Here is an 18,891-nt window from a genome sequence, read left to right on the forward strand (position 1 = left end):
GTCCTCTACATTATTTCTGTGCTGTCAATACTGAAAAAAGAACCAGCCATGGCTGGTGGAGAGAAGGAACATTCATGGGAAAATGCAAGTGACTTATGCGTATCCTTCACACCTCATTCCTCCAGCTCTCAAGGACTTCACAAGGAAGAAACAGAACACTCAGCATTCCTCTTCCTTGCACACACTCAGGCTCCCATGGAACCTCAGCACAGCTCTGTCCCTGCATCCCCTTTCTCTTCTTTCTCTCCCTCCACATCTCTGCAGGGTTTATACTTTCCTGTGACTGTGTGCACCATTGCCCAATGCTCCTAGACAGACAGCCAATCCTATCTCACTTTTCGTGTCCTGCCCAGCCCCACTGTGTCTCATCTGCACTCACTGCTTCCTCTTCCCATATCTCTAGACAGCTACAAAAGGCAGGTCCCTGGAAGGACAGGGTTTTTCCCCCATGGTTCCCTGCTGGTTCTTGATGGCCTTGCTGGCCCCTGTGGGTAAGTGAACTCAACTCACTCCTGAGCCACTGTACCAATTCCACTCTGGCTGTCCCAGCTGCATGCCCAGTGGCTGGCAGTGCCTTCATTCCTCAAGCTTCCTGTGCTGAGCATGAGCAATGAAAGAGGAATCCCTGAAACTCTTCCCTGTCCTCTTCCTCCTCACCCTCGTCTCTACCAACCCATGGTGCCTACTTCAGGTTCTTCCACTTCTTCCTTCTCAACACTCCTCTTTTTCTCTTCCAGCATGGACTCTGGAGCAGTCCCCAGACACAGTGGTACGACAAGACCAATCTGTAAGTCTGAGCTGTTCCCAGAAGAAATCCTCGAGCACAACTATGTACTGGTACAAGATGCCATTGGGGAAGGACTCCAGGATGACCCTAGTGGGTTATGCTATTGGAGGTAGTAAAGCAAATATTGAAGAGGACTTCCGAAGCCATTTCAAGAGCTCTGGGATACAAGGAGACAAAATGACCCTCTTGATAGATCATGCCTTTCTCAATGACTCTGGCACATATTACTGTGCTGAAGATGTTGCACAGTGGCTGAGCACAAATCTCCCTCTGCACAAAAGGGAACTGCTTTCCTCTTCCTCAGTGCTGCACAAGGCAGGATGGTGCCTTTCCACTCATTACCTCCTTTGCTTCTTATCCTTGCCTTCTCCCTGAGATTCTGTGAGGTTGTGTTTTTTTTTTCCTGCTTTTTCTTCTTGCCACACACTCAGACTCCCATGCAACCTCAACCTAGTTCTGCCCATGCAACCCCCTTCTCCCCTCTCTGTCCTACCCCGTCTCTTTAGGGTTTATACTTTTCTGTGAATGTGTACATCACTGCCTAGTTCTCCTAGATAGCCAGTCCGATTTCACATTTCATATCCTGCCCTGTATTGCTCCAGGTTTCATTTTCTGGCACAGTATCCTTCCAGAAGAATTTTGACATGAAGCAAGTCCAACTATATCTGCTAGGCACTGAGTGCAGCAACAGTGAATTGGGGGTATGAGTGGACAGCAAATAAAGGATGCTGTCTTTCTGTGCTCCCATATCAGGACTTCCTGCACTTCACTTTGCATGCCCTGGATTCTTTGTACAAGTCAAAACCTTTCTGGGTGCTTTTACACTTTTGTCTCCAGGAATATTCGGGTGGCCTAACTGTATGCATTGGAAAACTCCAGGGAATTGTGTCATGGGGAACTGACTGTGCTCTGAAGCTTATCCCTGTGTCTACATCAAGGTCTGCAATTATGTGGATTGAATCAGAGAAACCATTGCAGCCTATTACTACTGTGATGGCTTCTTGGCCACTACCCTCCTACCCTATCACTTGTCTTAAGAAGATAATGGCACGAATAAAAAGTCTTACTTCAAAAACCTTTTCAAATATTTGTTCTGATGACTGATGACCACCACACAAAGGTGGGGTTGCCTGCAGCTTTACACCAGCTTCTCCTTAACCTTTCCTCCTGTTCTGATTTAGGTGTCTGTCCTGGCAGCAGAGCCCTGCTGGGTTAGTAGGCAAGGGGCTAGGATGTGGAATCGTCACAAAGAAACCTTCTGAGCCTGCCACCTCTCTTTCTTGGTGTCCTTCTTAGTGAGAAAGACAGGAACAGGATAAGACCACTAGGGAAGGAGGAAGGGTTGGACTAGATGATCTTTTTACAACCCCTAACATTCTGTAATTCTGTGATTAAACTGCAGGAATATGCTTCCCTGACTGGAAAATTGAAGAAATTAAGATGTAATTAAACATGATTTTTGTGCTTCCACTGACCTGGCCTTTGTTTCAGTCTAACGTTAGTTCTGAGTTGTGAGGTAACATCTTTGAGGTATTAAAAATGTCTCTCTAGAATGGAAAAAATGCATGTTTATATTTCCAGGAATAAAGCATTCCGGAAAGATGGCCCATCTGGTCTCTAAATGAGTCAAAAAAAGTCACTTATGATGCAAATATTCCCAGGTTTTATGGCAGGCAAATCCAATACCCAGACATGCATGATGATGGAATGACAAACAGGACAACATTCAGCCAGCAACTTTCTGGTCTGCAAACAATCCCACATTTTTTTCAGGAGCTCAGAATACTGCATATCTTGCAAAACAACTAAAGCAAAACTTAAAGCCACACAAATACATATCTTTGCTTTCAATGGCTCACCAAATAAAGTATCAAAGGTGAACTGTACCTTCTCTCTTCTCTGCTGAAGCTTGGTGGAAAAATCAGACCAAGGGGGAGGAGCACAAATCTCTCCAGCCCTTTCTCTCTTCACTCACAAGGAGCAGGAACATACTGTGCTGGGATGGCTGACAGGCCATGCTGACTCTTTTGCTTGCTCTTCTGCATGGTGAGAGACAGATCCATTTGCAGTACACCTCTCATCAAGGCCATGCAAGGCTAGTGTGAGGCAAAGGACCCTTTCTAGCCATCATCTGAACTTCCCCATTTTTAATTTCTCTCTCACACATGCAGGTTCTATGGTCAGAAGCCTCGTCACACAGCGGCCAAAAGAAATCCTTAAGAGAACTGGAGAGACCGTGGACATCTCCTGCTACCAGAATGATACCACACTTTCCTATATGTTCTGATACCAGCAGCCTCCAAGAAATGGTCTGAAGTTAGTAGCCAGTACTTCTATGTGGAATGCAAAACTTATGAGGAAGGTTACAGCAAGGCCAGGTTTGAGATAAGCAGAGACAATAATGATCACTCTGTGGTGATAATCAATAATGTGGCATCCAAGGATACAGCCACGTATTTCTGTGCTGCAAGTGATTACATGGCACACTGAGGGGGTTGAACACTAGAATTAAATCATCACCTTGCTTGAGTGAGAGATGGAGTCTTTGAAAAATGTGAGTGAGACAGATCAGAGAGGGGCAGATCATGAACAGAAGAAAGACAAGGAGGAAGTGGGGGAACAGGGCCAGGACATCCTGGAGGGAAGACAGAAAGACAAAGAAGTGCAGCAGCATCTAGCTTCAAAGATAAAAAGCCTTCAGAAACACAAACACATAGATCAGCATTAAGAATTGAGGCACTGGTGATATGGTTAGCAAAAGACATCAGATGCCTTCTAGGATTGGTGCTATAGAAGCACAGCCATGTTCTCAACCATTAGTTTCCCACTGACCCCATAACAGCACCAAGAAAAGAGTGTGAAACACAAAGAGAATTAAAGGTTCTTCCATATACTGATGATCCCCTCAAGGACAGAGGTGCCCAGTGGGAGAGTCATCTGTGTGGGAGGAGATCCCAGCCTCTGATTATGGACACCCAAGGATGGCACCAGTACAGGTGGGAGTAAACAATGTACAGGGTACCAACCAAACAAAAGCAGGGTACCAGGCATACCTTCCACTGTGTAAGGGACAGCCCCCTGGGAGGTTTACAAGGAATTGTGTGCCCTGCTGCATTTTATTCACCTCCTCCACACATGGCTTAATTGCAGGATCCCTCTTTTCCTTGCCACCAAAATGCATACACTTCTGTGCTGGACCAAGACATCTCCTCACAACAAAACCCATGGGCAGAGAAAGGACAAAAAGCTGCTGTCACCAGATGCTTCCCTTGCGAGGTACAACTGAAGGCAGAAATTGCCTCCCATTGTGCCTCTGTCTTAATTGCTTGAAGAGATGAAATTTTGATAAACTACCTGCTCTTCTGTGATATACCTGGGAAAAGTGAGGGGACAACATTATTAGGGTTCCCCCATCTGCCATTGCCTGTTTGTGCTCCTGTTTTTATTGCATAATCTAGGACTTACCTTTCTTCCAAAAAAAGGTAAACAGGACATGAAAGACCAAAAGGAATCTTTAAGAAAGCATGGCTATATACTTGTGTATTTTGGGCTTATTTTTTTAAGTCACATCTTTGCCAGTCTGCATACCACTGAGCACAGACCAACTGTTTGTCTCCTGTGGGAGACAGCACATGAAGCACCTAACTATCACCAGGACCAAATGTATCACGCTGCTCACTGATGCGGCAAAGCTTGATGTGCTGAAGCAAAACATACTATTTGATTAAAACAAAAAAAGGAGTGGGAGGTGATGAGAATAGCTAGTGAGAGCAAGGAGTGGGAACAACAGTGAGTATGTCCTATGAAAGATCCCCACACTCCATTTCACCAAAACAGCTAGGAATCCTACCAGGATGGATCATTGGATTTCATGACAGGGTCTGAGTCTCCTGATAGACTGTGCTATATAAGTGCTACTTTGCTTCCAGGCTCTGCTCTAAAAAAAAGATAAAATCTTCTTGGCTAGGGAAATCTGGATGCATGGCAGAAACCTGTGTTCACTGTAGTCTCACCTAGCTGCATTTCCAGTCTTACTCCAGGACTTACTCTAGTCCTCCAAAGACACTTCTGAAAGACAGCTTCACACACCACCCTTTTCACACCTTGGTAACCAATGTTCAGTGTTCTGATTCCAGGAACTGCTCCCTAACGTGCCAGTCCTTGCCCCAAGGAAACGCTGGCCTGCTCCTCAGAACACTCACATGTCCTTATCACTGTTCAGTATCAGGCTACAGCCAACCAGCAGGGAAGCATTGGGAAAGCCTTGTCCCTCACATATCAGAGACACACCGAGTTCCATGTTCTCTTCAGCTTATGATCTTCTCATATCAAGGTCATCCTTACACAGGTACCAAACACATGCACTCTGTTGCTGTCTGGAATTACTCTTTGTTATTCAAAAGCCCTGTGAAAGTTTCAGGAGAAGTAGTTTATGCTGGTATCATACATTAATATGAACACTATGGTGATGACTTTGGGAGTGACATTTAGGTGATTTTTTTTTAATGTACTATTTTTTTTCTCCTTTAATAAATCACAAGTTCCTGACAATTCTAATGTTACAGTTCTAGCTGAGACCTTTTACATAAACACTGAAAACCAGCTTTATCAGCTCTGGGAATGTAACAGAGGAAGGATCCCTTTCTATTTCTCAACTCTTGAGCATTTTTCGTTTAGAGTGGCAAATATAATTTTAAGACCCTGTGAAAACATTGATATCAGTAGCCTTCAATGTTCAGCAGATTAATGAACTGGCTGTGACTGATCACAGCTGTGCAGCTCCCAGGCGATAGCAGAAAACAGCAGAGGTCATTCCCATCTTGAAGTTCTGCAGTCACAGGTCCCTATTACATTTGATTTACAATTTTGTCCTATGCAATATCTCTTTGGCCAGCCTGAAGCAGTACTGCACAAAAAAAGCAGCTATCCTAAGACGTTTCTAATGAAATAGTTACTCTCTTCCTTTGACTCATCAAATCATTTTGGTTTGAAAAGACCAAAAGGTTTGAAGAGATCATCAAGTCCAACTATTAATCTAGCACTGGCAAGCTCCTTGTTGCACTCCCTATCCTCAAACTTATTCCCCTTTGTCTCCTGCTTTTGAAGGAGAGCTGTAGCTACAGAAACCATAATCGAAGGCATTTATTTGAGATGCTCAGCAGTGGCATCTCAGGCACGTCTGTGTAGACAACTGTATATTTTTAATGAATAGCAGTTTGTCAGTAATAGCCTACTGGAAGTCTAGAGGTTATACTGGGTACTCTAATGATAAGATGATAGAAATAATGTCTAAAGTCTGCAGGTAATGTTGCTATACCATGTGGTATGATCGACCTGCAACTACTGGGAGGGTTTACAGAATTGCAAGATGGTTGAAGCTGGAAGGCACCTCTGAAAGTCACCTTGTCCAAACTTCCTGATCAAGCAGGGCCACGTAGAGCCAATAGCCAGGGACTGTGTCTAGACAGCTTTTCAGTCTCTCTAGGTGACCTATTCCAGTGCTAAGTCATCCTCACAGTAAAAAAGGAACATTCTCCATTTCCGTTTGTGCCCATTCTTCTGGTCCTGTCACCTCTGAGATCACCAAGTCCAACCCTTGACCCACTTCCATCGTGGTTACCAGACCATCTCTTGACATGCTGGCAATACTTTTTCTAAAGCAGACCACGATACCATTTGCCCTCTTTGCAGGAAGGGCACATTGCTTGCTGCTCACCAGGATGCCCCAGGTCCTTTTTTGCCAAACTGCTTCCCAAATGGATCGACAACAGCATTGGTATTGGTTCATGGAATCATTCCTCCCTAGGTGTGAACTTTGCACTTCCCTTTGTTGAACTTGATTAGGTCATTTTTGGCCCATTTCTCTAGCCTCCCAGGTCCCTCTGAATGGCAGCAAGAACCTGTGTTGTACCAGCCTCTCCTTCCAGTTTGGTGTTCTGTGCATGGTTGCAGAGGGTATATACTCTGCTTCATTATCCAGATCATTAGTGAAGATGTTAAACTGATGTCTCCCACCACAGCCGATGTTTCTCAGGCTTCTTGTGAGACAAGAACTGACTCAGGATAAAAATAATAGCAAAGGTAATACCGTGTTAATCGTCCAATACAGGTATTGGGTTGGGAACAGAAGGTTAATATTTGGTAAACAATATTGTTCTTCAATAGAACAGCTTGGGTGCAAATCAATGGCCTCTAACAAAGCTCGGGTAGACAGAGTCTGGAAGAGAAGGGAAACAAAAGAAAGGAGATGAAGGAAATAAAAATATCTAAGATGGTAGAGTAACACTATCTGCATAAGGATCTGTATAGGGTCTGGCTGAGATGTAATAAACTTTCCCCACAGCAGCCCTCATAGAGCTGTGCTTTGTATTTGTATCTAGAAAGGTGTTGATAACATACCAATGGTTTAGCTACTGCTGAGCAGTGTTCACACAGAATCAAGACTTCCTCTCTAAACTGCTCTCTTCTCTGTGCCCCACCCCAGCTTCAAAGGGCAGTGGTGGGGGGTGGGCAAGAGGTCAGGAAGGGACATATCCAGGAGCTGCTGACACAACCTTACTAAAAGCATAGTCCATAGCATATGATGTTGTGCTCAGCAACAAAAGGCTAGGAGAAAGGAGAAGAGAGGGCATTCATTATCAAGATATTTGTCTTCTCGAGCAACTCCTACATGACCTGAGGCCCTACTTCCCGGGAAGCAGCAGAGCATCACCTTGTGATAGGAAGTAAAGAATGCATCTTTTTGGTTTCCTTTGCTTCTGCAATGTGGCCTTTATTTTTTCTTTATTAAACCGCTTTTACTGTGACCCACAAGTTCTTTTTAATCCTGTTTTCTCCCTTGCCTGTCCCGCTGAAGAAGGGGAGTGATAGAGAGGATTGGTGGGCACCTGGCAGCCAAGGTCAACCCACAGCAGGATGTGTTTTTACACATTGTCTCCTTCCATCACCTTATCTTTTCAGTATATAGAGATGCCCTGAAAAGAGACTATTGCTTAATTTTTGGCATTCAGGATCAAAACACTCATGAATGTTTAAGAAAAAAACTTCCTAGTGTCCCCCACAAAAAATCTGTAAATCTCAGGGTGTATCTTTAATTCATTGTACCTACTGCTTCTGTAAATGCTAAAGAAGAATCTAAGATTGATGTGATACTATTATTACTTTCCTGTGAAATTCCCTCACTAAAATTATATTACTGTTAGAAAATACAGACATAAATATCTCTTGCTTGCATATTCTTACCTTTCTTTGTGTTCTGAAACTTTACACAGCTTGGCCCATGAAGCCTTCTAAGAAAGATGGAAATAAAAATCAAGGAACTGTCTTTCCTCTCTTCTCTCCCTCTCACTTATTTGAATTCATTGCCTATAAGGCAAACATTACAGTGGGACAAGACTGGTCTCTGCTGGCATGTCTTGGAAACTGCCTTACAAACATGCCCTGAGGGGATGCCAGCATCACATAGAAACACTTCTTCAAACTTAATAAAGAGAGGATTTGTTTGTTTTTAAGTTAAAGACACCACATGGGAGAGAGTCTGTTAGTGACAGTAAAGGCACTAATGGAGCTGTAGACTGGAGAAGCAGCAGAATAATCTTAAATGAATTTTAGTAGAATGGTTTTTAGATCCTGAAAAAAACAGTGCTGAGATCAGAGGCAGACAAAGACCAAGGCAGACAAATAATACAGAAGTATTAGTGATATTATTGGGACTGAGCCAGACAAATTTAATCCCAAATGTATTTTTAAAAAGAACTCGATCTAAACAAAGACAAATGTCTGGAATCACATATATTAAGTGACTCAAGCATTAAGTTTTGCTGTTGCAGACGGGAGGATACTTTAAGGGCACCTGAGATCACCTGTCCAATGCCTCACCTTCTGTTGTCCTATGTGTGGAGGAAGAGGAGGAAGATAAAAGCATCCTGTTACCTGTCACTTCCACTTCCCACCCTTTTCAGACATTCTCCAAAATGAAGGCACATGCTTAACTCCTAGACAAAGCCTGTACATACTCAAGGTCACAGGCACCTGCAAGAAGCTTGTAATTCTGCTTCCTGTAACAGAGCAGTCAGAGGAATACAAACTTAAGAGCTCAGCATCCTGCTTCCTGCCATCTCAGAGCAACTGTGACAAGTGAACCATGCAGACCAAAGGTGATATTCTCAATGAGACCAGGCTACAAACAGAAACATCAATCTGTAGTAAGCAAGTCATTCTCAATGAAAACCAGTTATTTAGGGTTTGAGTTCTGTTAAGTAACCTGGGGAAGAAGAAAAAACGGAGTGGGAAGAAAAGCAGAATGAATGCTGCCATGAAATTACCAATTGAAAAATATCATCATTTAAAGCTGACTAATAAAAGAGAAAAAAACCCCAACCTATTATTTTTTTGTCTATAGGAAAAAAAAAATTCAGGATATAAATATGAAGTCAGGGATAATGGATCTAGTATAAGGTAATAAGGCTATGAAACAGAACAGCAAAGACAAAGGAAGGATGTGGCCTGTGGTTCCTGTGTCAGTCTTTCATGGAAAATGGATGACAAAAATAGGAGGGCAGAGCTGTAGATAGGTTTGTTTTTGTACGAAGTTGTATCATTGTGGCAACAGGGGAGCCACAATGATACATTCCCCAGGAGGCCTTTACAAAAACCCCTGTGTGCATAAGCCTTGTGGTAGACGGTGTTAAGACAGCTACCTAGAATTCTGCTGCATAGCGGGCATGTCCTGTCTTGGTTTTTCTTGGTGGACCCAGTATGCTAGGACTTAACGTTCATCACCTGAGAACGAAGATCGCCTGATTAGGAAAACAAGCCAGGAGACTTTAAGACTGAAATAATTTTTAGAAAAAATTGTTGACAGCAAAGGCACCTAAAATCTATTAGACTTTTTGAAGCAGAGAACTAGGTTTTTTTTCTGATACGATAGTGTTTGCGATAAACCCAAAGATTGTTCTTTATTGATGTGATAAAAGTGTTAGAAAAATAATTCTGTCATGTAGCATGTACTTCTCAGAGGCACTATGTAAAATGTGCTGGCATTTTCTCTCCTAAACAAGCCTTCAGTGTTCGCTGACTTACCCATGCCTGTGAGCACAAAGGTTTTCTCTAATACTTTTCCACACTGCCTCACTGCAGTTCTTCCTTGTGGATATCAAGCATTTGCCTGAGATAATCCAGCTGATTCTTCTGGGCTTTCCTTGTTTGGATTACTCTAAACCTAGCAGAAAATTGACCGGAATCCTAAAAGACTATTCAAGATGACTGACCTGCCACTGAAGGGAAAATAAATGGATTTGTTTTAGTACAAGGCCACAAAGGTGAAAAACCTACATGAAAATGCATGTGACTATGACAATCACAAAGCAAGTATTTGATTATTAACTCCACAAGTTACAGAAAGGGAGGCTTCATAATGTTTAGAGTACAAGACTGACAGGAAGATGTAGATGTAGAGAAGTTATATTTCTAGACAATGACACATACTATCTCTCTGGTACATCTGCATGGTTTCTACATCTGCAAACGTAGAAAAAAAAATAACAGGTAGTATCAGTGAGATTACACTGCGATTAGAGAAAGCTTGTAAAACAACTTGAGGTGAAATGTAGACAATAAAAATAAGTATCAAAAAACTTTATAAGTGCTACAGATCATACAATAGGATTTCAAGTTGGTCTTGAGAGAGATTGCAGGATCCTTGGGATTCCAGTTACAGTAAACAGTAAACTTCTGCTTGCTAAAACCAGCTGCAGTGCATTCTGTTTCTTAGCTTATGATACCACACTTTGTCACTGTGACCACCAATAGTGTGACTTTCGGTGATGGCACAAAACTTACAGTAATAGGTAAGAATTTGTTTCTCTTTCTCTTTTAAATCACTTCAAATCTCATATCTTTTCTGAGATCTTAATTTCAGCCTTATTCTCTCTTTCATTATTTAACTGGTATTTTCCTGATGTGGCAGTAACCCAGTCTGCTCTGGAGAACTGACTACCTTTATTACCCTAGGTAGGGACACACATTTCACTTTGGAGAACAGAGTGAATGCATTATCAGTGAATAAAAATCTGTCCATAGAAAGAACTCGTATGGAGGGTGGGCTAAAAAAAGATGTGCATAAATCAACATCTGCAAAATGTCTTAATAAATCAACATCTGCAAAAATCACTATTCCTCGAAAGTATAACTATTCTCTGTAATGCCAGTCCTCCTGGGGATACAGGTGAGTAAGGACAAGTCAGTGAAAGGGTATCTGTCTGGAAAGAACTGATATACACTTACACTCTGGGCAGGTCTAGAAAGCAAAATCAAAACTACAAATTTAAATATTATTAACCTTTTCAGGCTATCCTAGAGCATGTGCTGTCTCAGGTAATTGGGAGAGACAAGTAAGAATACTAGCATTTTTAGCTGACAAAACAGAAGCCACAAACCTATACTCAACTTTACCATAATCAGTACTAGGAGCATTCTGAAGCTGTTTAATTCCTTGTTGTTATAGAAAACAGCTCTCCACAGTACAGCAAGCTTCTTTCCACAAAACAGGCTGCTCAAGATGATGATAAAAAGATCGTTTAGGACAACAATCTTACTATTTCAGAATAGATGCTAACATGCCACTGGAAACCACAGAACGTGTGGATCATTTCAGATAAAAGTAGTGCTCAGGGAATGTTTCTCTTCAGGCCACACTTCTGGGTTTGGACTCTCCAAATTCTGAGGAAAACAATCTCATTGTAGGACTCTGATAAGACAGTGATCTCTTCTTCTCATTGTATTGCTCCTCAAATTAGAAGAATCAGTGCCTCAGGCTTTTGTACCACGCTACCCCACTGCAGAGTAAAATGATTTCAAGTGATGAAGTTCAGACTCTATAGAAAAAATTCAGTGATCAGCATGTTTTTTGAAATCCCTAGGTGTGAATCTAAGGTGTTGTCTGATGAAAATCAATACTCTGATCATCATAAAACATAGTCAGTAATGCATCTAACTTCAATAATCACAGCTAAGAGACATAGATAATAAAAGCAGAGACTTGCTTCCCAAGGAGAAAGGGGGAAATGTTAAAAACATCTAAAATGGAGAGAGTGGACATATTATATATTGCAAGTTATTTTGTAAGTAAAAACAAAAAAAAGACATTTATTTTACCAGAGAAAAGTAGTCCTGATGTCAAAACTAAATTATGAAATTAAGAAAATGAGGTTGTTTAGCTGAAAATAAGCAAAGAAAATTACTTTTCTTTGGTATTTCTGAGGTTGATCTCACCTGGTTAGACACACAGGTGTGGTGGTATTCCCTTACAGACCTTTCTTTTTTTATTTTAAGGGACCATAAGTTAATGTACTTGGTGTTTCTTCCACTGCTGCTACCCTTTGAGGGGAGGGTTAGTCCACAGGTTTGGCTCACAGGACTGAGAGTAGAGGAGAGGTTTTTCTGCAGCTGCAAAACAGTGTGAATAATGAAAGACTGTACTTTGGCAGTGGGACAAAACTCACAGTCCTAGGTAAGTCAGAAATCCAATCTGCATGATATATGTACTGTTTGTTTATGGGACAAGACCATTCTTAGTTAATGGCAAAATAATGATCAGGATTAATGCTTTTTTAACTGTTTCTTTAAATGAAATGTGCTAACATGGCAGTGTACATTTGCAGGCACAAATTTTGACATCTTTGCATCTGTTGCCTCCGTCTTTCCCTACTGGGAACTTCAGGAAGGGAAAGAGGAAGAAATAAGTCTTTTACTGCCATTTTCCAAAAAAAATTTTACAGGGGTTGGGAATGAAAGATCCTTTGGTTTTGATCTGCAAGGCTTCATGTTCATCTCTGTAACAATCAAAAGCAGCATTTCAGAGTTAGATTCTGGATTCTTGTGTCTGCTGAATAAGACATGGAAAGAGTAGTCTTCCTGGTACTTTTCTCCCCCCTCCAGGGGCAGGCTGCCTAAAGTTTCTCTGGGACAATGGCCTCCTCAAACAGTCCTTTTCATGACTTCTAATTCTCAAAAAGGGCTTTTCTTTTTTCTCAGTACATTTTTCTCCTCTATTCTTTCTCTTTTCCCCATTTTTTTTCTCTGTTTTCTCCCTTCCCGGGAAAGGATTTAACATCGTATATTTCAAGGCATTTTGCATTCACAGGGCAAAATAACCATTTCCATCTGCTACTGCAACATCTGATAGAAAACTGTAGAAATCCACACTGGTTTCTGCTCTGTTTAACAGTACCACTTGTAGGAACTAAGTTGCTGGCAAGAAGAGCACAATGGCACTGCAGGTTGTAGTCTGATTGTGTGTAGCTGTGCTTTTTAACTGTGCTGCTTACTTTTGGAATTAGCACGGTGCTCAGAGTTATAGGTAAGTAGCTGTGATTAACCCAAGTGTACAACGTGGAGGACAGGTGAAATTTTCCCTTGTATGTGCAGCATGTGCATAGATGATTGTAAAATCTGAGTAGGAGTTAAAGATAACAAGAAATCATAAACTGAGCTTGCCATGATGGGAACAAAAGAACTGTGGTACTTTTTCTCTTAGATGGGTGAAGAAGCTTGTACCACTCTCCTTATTGCATTTCAAACACCCTCATTCTCATTGTCTTTCCAGTAGTTTTATCATTCTTTCTGTCTGCCTTTTCCACTTGCCCTCCTCTTTGGCTTCTTTGTTTGTTTGTTTGTTTGTTGTGGGGTTTTTGTTTGTTTGTTTAGTCTGTTCAATCTCTCCCATTTTTCCTTTGTGAACTCCCTATCTGTTCCCATGTCCTCACTCATTAGCCATTTAGGCTATGAACCAACAAACTTATGTCAAGGATACTTTTAGGACAGAAAAAAAATTCATAAAGTGTAAAAGTGATCAACCTCTCCTCATGTCCACAGGTAGGAAAGCAGAGCAGTGCCAAACCTTCTAGTTAGTGATCTCTGTTACTCCCAAATTACCTCGACTGAAGTGTGTATAAATTCACACATTTTCACAGAAGCTCTCCAGGGACCTTTGTAGAGTAAGCACTGGCAATCATGATTCAGGCTAACAGCTGAAAGCAAACATTGGGGCACAGGGGTTAAGATTTACCTTGCATAAAAGTTTCTGCTAATTCTGCTAATTCTCTCCATTCTAGGAAGGAGGGGGTAGTTAGGAAGATAATCTACAGCTTATAGTGTCTTCACACCAAAAAGATACAGAAGTCTTCTCTTAAGCTCCATAGTCCTCCCTGCATTTCTGTTTCCATGGGCTATCTGCAGATTTGGTTGGTTGATCATGATAGATGAATAAAAAAGGCACTCTAATCACGTATATGTAAAATAAAAAGATGCCTTTTAGGGTCACTGCTTAGCTTCTGAGGGACACCTCATTGTTGCCTTGTTGACTGTACAAGTTTCTAGTCTTATATGTAGACATATATGTATATAGACATATATGTAGAAGTATAGACATAGTCTTATTAAACACTTTAAGACATGGGACATCTTCTGGTTTGTGAGTATGTAGAATCTTACATTAATTTGGGAAGATGTGTAGCCTAGGATGAGGGCTTCTCATACCCAGGATAACCTAAATAATAAAGAACATAAAGATATATTTCATAGACTTAAGAAGAGATGACCACTGAAGACCTAAAGCAAAACTTGTCCTGGGCAGACTCAGGCTACCTACAGAGAGTGTTCTTCAAATAAGACAATGGGAAAGATCATAGAATCATAGAATTGGCTGGGTTGGAAGGGACCTCAGAGATCATCAAGTCCAACCCTTGACCCACCGGTGCGGTTGCTAGACCATGGCACTAAGTGCCACATCCAGTCTCTTTTTAAATGTCTCTAGGGATGGAGAATCCACCACCTCACTGGGCAGCCCATTCCAATGCTTGATCACCCTCTCAGTAAAGAAATTCTTTCTAATGTCCAACCTAAACTTCCCCTGGCACAACTTAAGACCATGCCCTCTTGTCTTGTTGAAAGTCGTCTGGGAAAAGAGACCAACCCCCCCCTGGCTACCCCCTCCTTTCAGGGAGTTGTAGAGAGTGATGAGGTCTCCCCTGAGCCTCCTCTTCTCCAGGCTGAACAGCCCCAGCTCCCTCAGCCTCTCCTCATAGGATCTGTGTTCGAGTCCCTTCACCAGCCTGGTTGCCCTCCTTTGGACCTGCTCTAGGACCTCAATCTCCTTCCTGAACTGAGGGGCCCAGAACTGGACACAGGACTCGAGGTGTGGCCTCACCAACGCTGAGTACAGGGGCAAATGTCTTCCCTTTCAAGTCACCTTTTAGATACGGAGGTCCAAGTAGGGTATCACATGGCAGCGTAATTCTGAACACTGCAATAACCATCATGTCTTACTAAATCTCCAGGAATATAGCAGTCAGTTGAGGATGCTTGTGCCATATAACACAGACTCTTATCTACTGGTACAGTATTACAAATAAAGGTCTTGTAGGAATACTGGGTACGTTCCTGCTTACCTATCTGCTCAGATTCTTTGCAGCTTTCCTATTCTTTTGGCAGAGAGAGCCAGGCCTCTTATGTTTCTGTGTAATGAGTGCAGACAAATGCCTTCAGTTTCCTGGTGTCTACCTATCTGATAGATATCAATTGTCTAGTAGGCAAGTTTAAGGATTTTCTGATGGAAGACAATAACAAAGGCTCTGGACCATATTGCTTTCGGTTTCAGGGAAGAACGAGGAAATCATACCTCCAGCTGTGGCTATTTTTTCCCCATCAAAGCAAGAGATCCAACAGAAGAGCAAGGCCACACTGGTGTGCCTGGCCTCTGCTTTCTACCCCGACCACCTGAATCTGGTCTGGAAGGTGAATGGTGCTCTGAGGACAGAAGGGGTGGGGACAGATGAGTTTTCCACATGGGATGGGAGTACCTACTCCTTGACAAGCCGACTGAGGATCTCAGCCCAGGAATGGTTCAACCCTCTGAACCGTTTTGAGTGCTCTGCCGATATTGCTAGGAATGAAACTCTGGAATCGATACACAAATTCATCTACGGTGATGTTGGTGAGTAAAAAATGTGTATCTCCATGATGTACAAACTAGAAATCACAAAACTGAAGGTCTTTTGTAGTGGTGTAAAATATGTCTATATGCAATTTCTATAAAAGGTGTTGTTATGGCAGGCAAAGATGTGTATGTAAGTATTTGCACGTTTTTTCATATTTCTGGGTCTTTGAATCCACATTATTGTTACATATCCTTATCTATTAAAAGATTTCTTTAGATTTTCACTGAAAAAACCTCTGTAGCATAGTAAAATATACAATATAATAAAATATATAATAATGTAATAAAATATATAACGTAATAAAACGAATCAGGAAGTATATTGTAAACTGAAACTTCTAAAGATTGTGTTCTTTTCATATTGATGAGAAATGTGACTTTGATTTTTGTCTTTCAGGATGTGCACTCACAGAAGGTATGTATGTCTTCTCACAGGCAAATACCTGTACATGCTTTAATTTCAGTTTTACTGACACTAAGTAACCCCTCCTCATCTATGTGTTTTATGTGTTTATCATCTCCTCCAGTCCTTTACATGGCCTTTTGTTGGGAAGCTGCTTGCTCAGCCATGAAAGGAAAAATTCTTAATAAAATACTTAACCAAAGTGATTGTAACATCAAGATTCAGAATCTGAAATTCTGAATATTTCTTAGTACCACATTCAAAATACTTCTTATTACAACTCACATTCCCCTCCAAACTTCAAGAATAACAATATTAAAAATAATGTGTCTTTCTTCTATATATACATATTTACATACTCTTGTTTTTCACTAATATCTTCAATGCTTCGGCATCAAGCTGATCTATAAGAATAACAGTTCTAGACACTATGTTATTCTGGGATATGTAAAACTTCCCTGATATATCAGCAGCACTTACAAGTCACTGACAATGAAGAGTGAAAAAAATCTGTATCTTGTGTTTCAGCTTCATTTGAGTTCTGAAGAGGGAAATCATACAAACAGTCCAGTTTTTCAGTCCATGTGGCAGAACAATGGCTAAGCACTCCCAATAAGGACATATTTTGTTAGAATAAAGCCATCCTCTGTCTTTCCTTTTTTGGTTCTCTGAATCACAGGGTTATTTTCCATCTCTGCTACCTTTTTTGAACAGAGCCATGCATCTGGCTTTAGTTAATTTGTGTGGTTTAGCTAAATATTTTGAAGATTCTTATTTGATTAAAGCTGTATTAGATGTAATGATGATTATAACTCAATACACAAATTATGTTTGATTTGCAGAGTCCTACTTGCGGTCTGGAAATTCTCTGAAGCTGACTTACCTCATTCTCTGTGGCAAAGCCTTGCTCTATGCAGTTTTGGTGAGCAGCATGGTGTGGAAAGCCAAGGTACACTAGTGTGCTACTTGCAGGATGAGCTTACTGCCTAATACAAGGATGAGCAAGTAGAGAATAAATTTATTCTCAGTTATACAGTTGTTCTCCATGTGCTTTGCTGAGCTTTGTACAGATGAGTTTAAAAAAATTGCAAGTGACTAGTTTCCTATCATTGTTTTTGCATAACTCAAATAAAAACAGTGCTGTCTAGTAGACTGATTTGTTCTTGAAATACTCTTTAAACACATGCAAATAGATGAGAATTAAAGACAAATTCTTCAGTAAGTAAAGAAGAGAAATATCACATATAAAATACTTCTCTGTTAACATCAGGTCTCATAAGTGCAGTGAAAGTAATAAGGAAGGGTTTTGAGGAGATACATGGGATAAAACTGTACAAAGATTTACAAAGAAGAATAGGGTAAATCTGAATAAATGGGAGAAGTTTAACTAACTACAGGGAAATACTTTTTATCAGTAAGTTTCTCATATGGCTCAACGATATTCCCTGGAAGCTTCAGCACAAGTTCTTTTAAAAGAAGGACTGGGATATGTATGTGAAAAGTAACCTGGTAAAGCTGAGGGAAAGTATGAACACAGCCTCAATTATGTTTTTGTGTTTAAGATGTTAGAGAGTGTACGTTGGTGCTTGACTGGATCACAATCATGGTTTAGGTCAGAAGGGATCATTAAAGAACATCTGGTCCAACTCCTCCCTGCAATGAAGAGGAACATCTTTCAGTAGATCAGGTTGCTTGAAGGCCCATCCAACCAGACTTTGAACACTTCCTGTGATGAGACATCAGCACCTTCTCTGGAAAATCTGTTCCACTGTCTTACCATACTCATCATAAAAGGATTTGTTCCTTATATCTAACCTAAAGCTACCTGGTATCAACTTAAAGCCATTGCCTCTATTCCTGTCACCACAAGCCATGGTAAAAAATATCTTCCCTCACTTCCTTATAAGCCTCCTTGTACATTGAAAGGCAACAAGAAAGTCTCCCACTTCTCCAGGCTGAAAAACCTCAGCCTTCCTTCCCAAGAGAGGCATTCCAGCCTTCTGATCATTTTTGTGGCCCCCTCCTGGATGTGCTCTAACATGTCCATGTCTGTCTTGTACTGGCAGCCCTCAGAAGTAGATGCTGTAGTCCAGGTGGGGTTTCATGAGAGTAGAGGGGTAGAATCACCTTTTTCAACCTGCTGGCCATACTTCTTTTGATGCAGCCCAGGATGCAATTGGTTTTCTGGGATGAAAGCACTCACAGACAGCTGGCATACAATTTTCTATCCACCAGTATCCCCAAGTCATTCTCCAAAGAGATGCTCTCAAGCCACTCATCCCTCAGTCTCATACTGATCATGATGATTGCCCTGACCCATGTGCAGGACTTTGTACTTGGGTTCAACTTTATGATGTTTACATGGGCTCACTCCTCAAGTCTACTCAGATGACATCCATAGCTCTTTCCCTTGTACACTGATGCAGTCACTCCAGTACAGAAGGACACCAAGTTAGTCATCTACCAAGAAAGTTCTGTGTAGAGATACTAGCTCAGTAGGTAAGCAAATAATTTGTACAGGTTAAGACACTTTCTGTGGGAAAAAAGGGGAGAAAATATGAGGTTAAAACATGGACATTTCAGTTAATGCTCTCAGAAGAAACAACGGTTGGGACACTGGTAAATGTAGTCTGCTATTACTTAGTTTATCATATTTGTTCCTTTTGCTTTTTTTTTTTCAAATTTATTTATTCTGTTTAGTTTTCA

The 18,891-nt window shown here is 41.2% G+C and overlaps 1 gene segment (V, D, J or C); it reads left to right on the plus strand.

Moving 5' to 3' along the window:
• The first annotated feature begins 397 nt into the window (after positions 1–397).
• Positions 398–17,332, plus strand: LOC139804922 (T-cell receptor beta-1 chain C region-like). The segment is given in 7 exon segments: positions 398–491; positions 738–1,027; positions 6,028–6,044; positions 10,598–10,635; positions 15,444–15,779; positions 16,180–16,197; positions 17,028–17,332. Coding segments are annotated over 7 exon segments (858 nt in total).
• The last annotated feature ends 1,559 nt before the right edge of the window (positions 17,333–18,891 follow it).

Source organism: Heliangelus exortis, chromosome 1, assembly GCF_036169615.1.
Source record: "Heliangelus exortis chromosome 1, bHelExo1.hap1, whole genome shotgun sequence".
NCBI classification, from domain to species: domain Eukaryota; kingdom Metazoa; phylum Chordata; class Aves; order Apodiformes; family Trochilidae; genus Heliangelus; species Heliangelus exortis.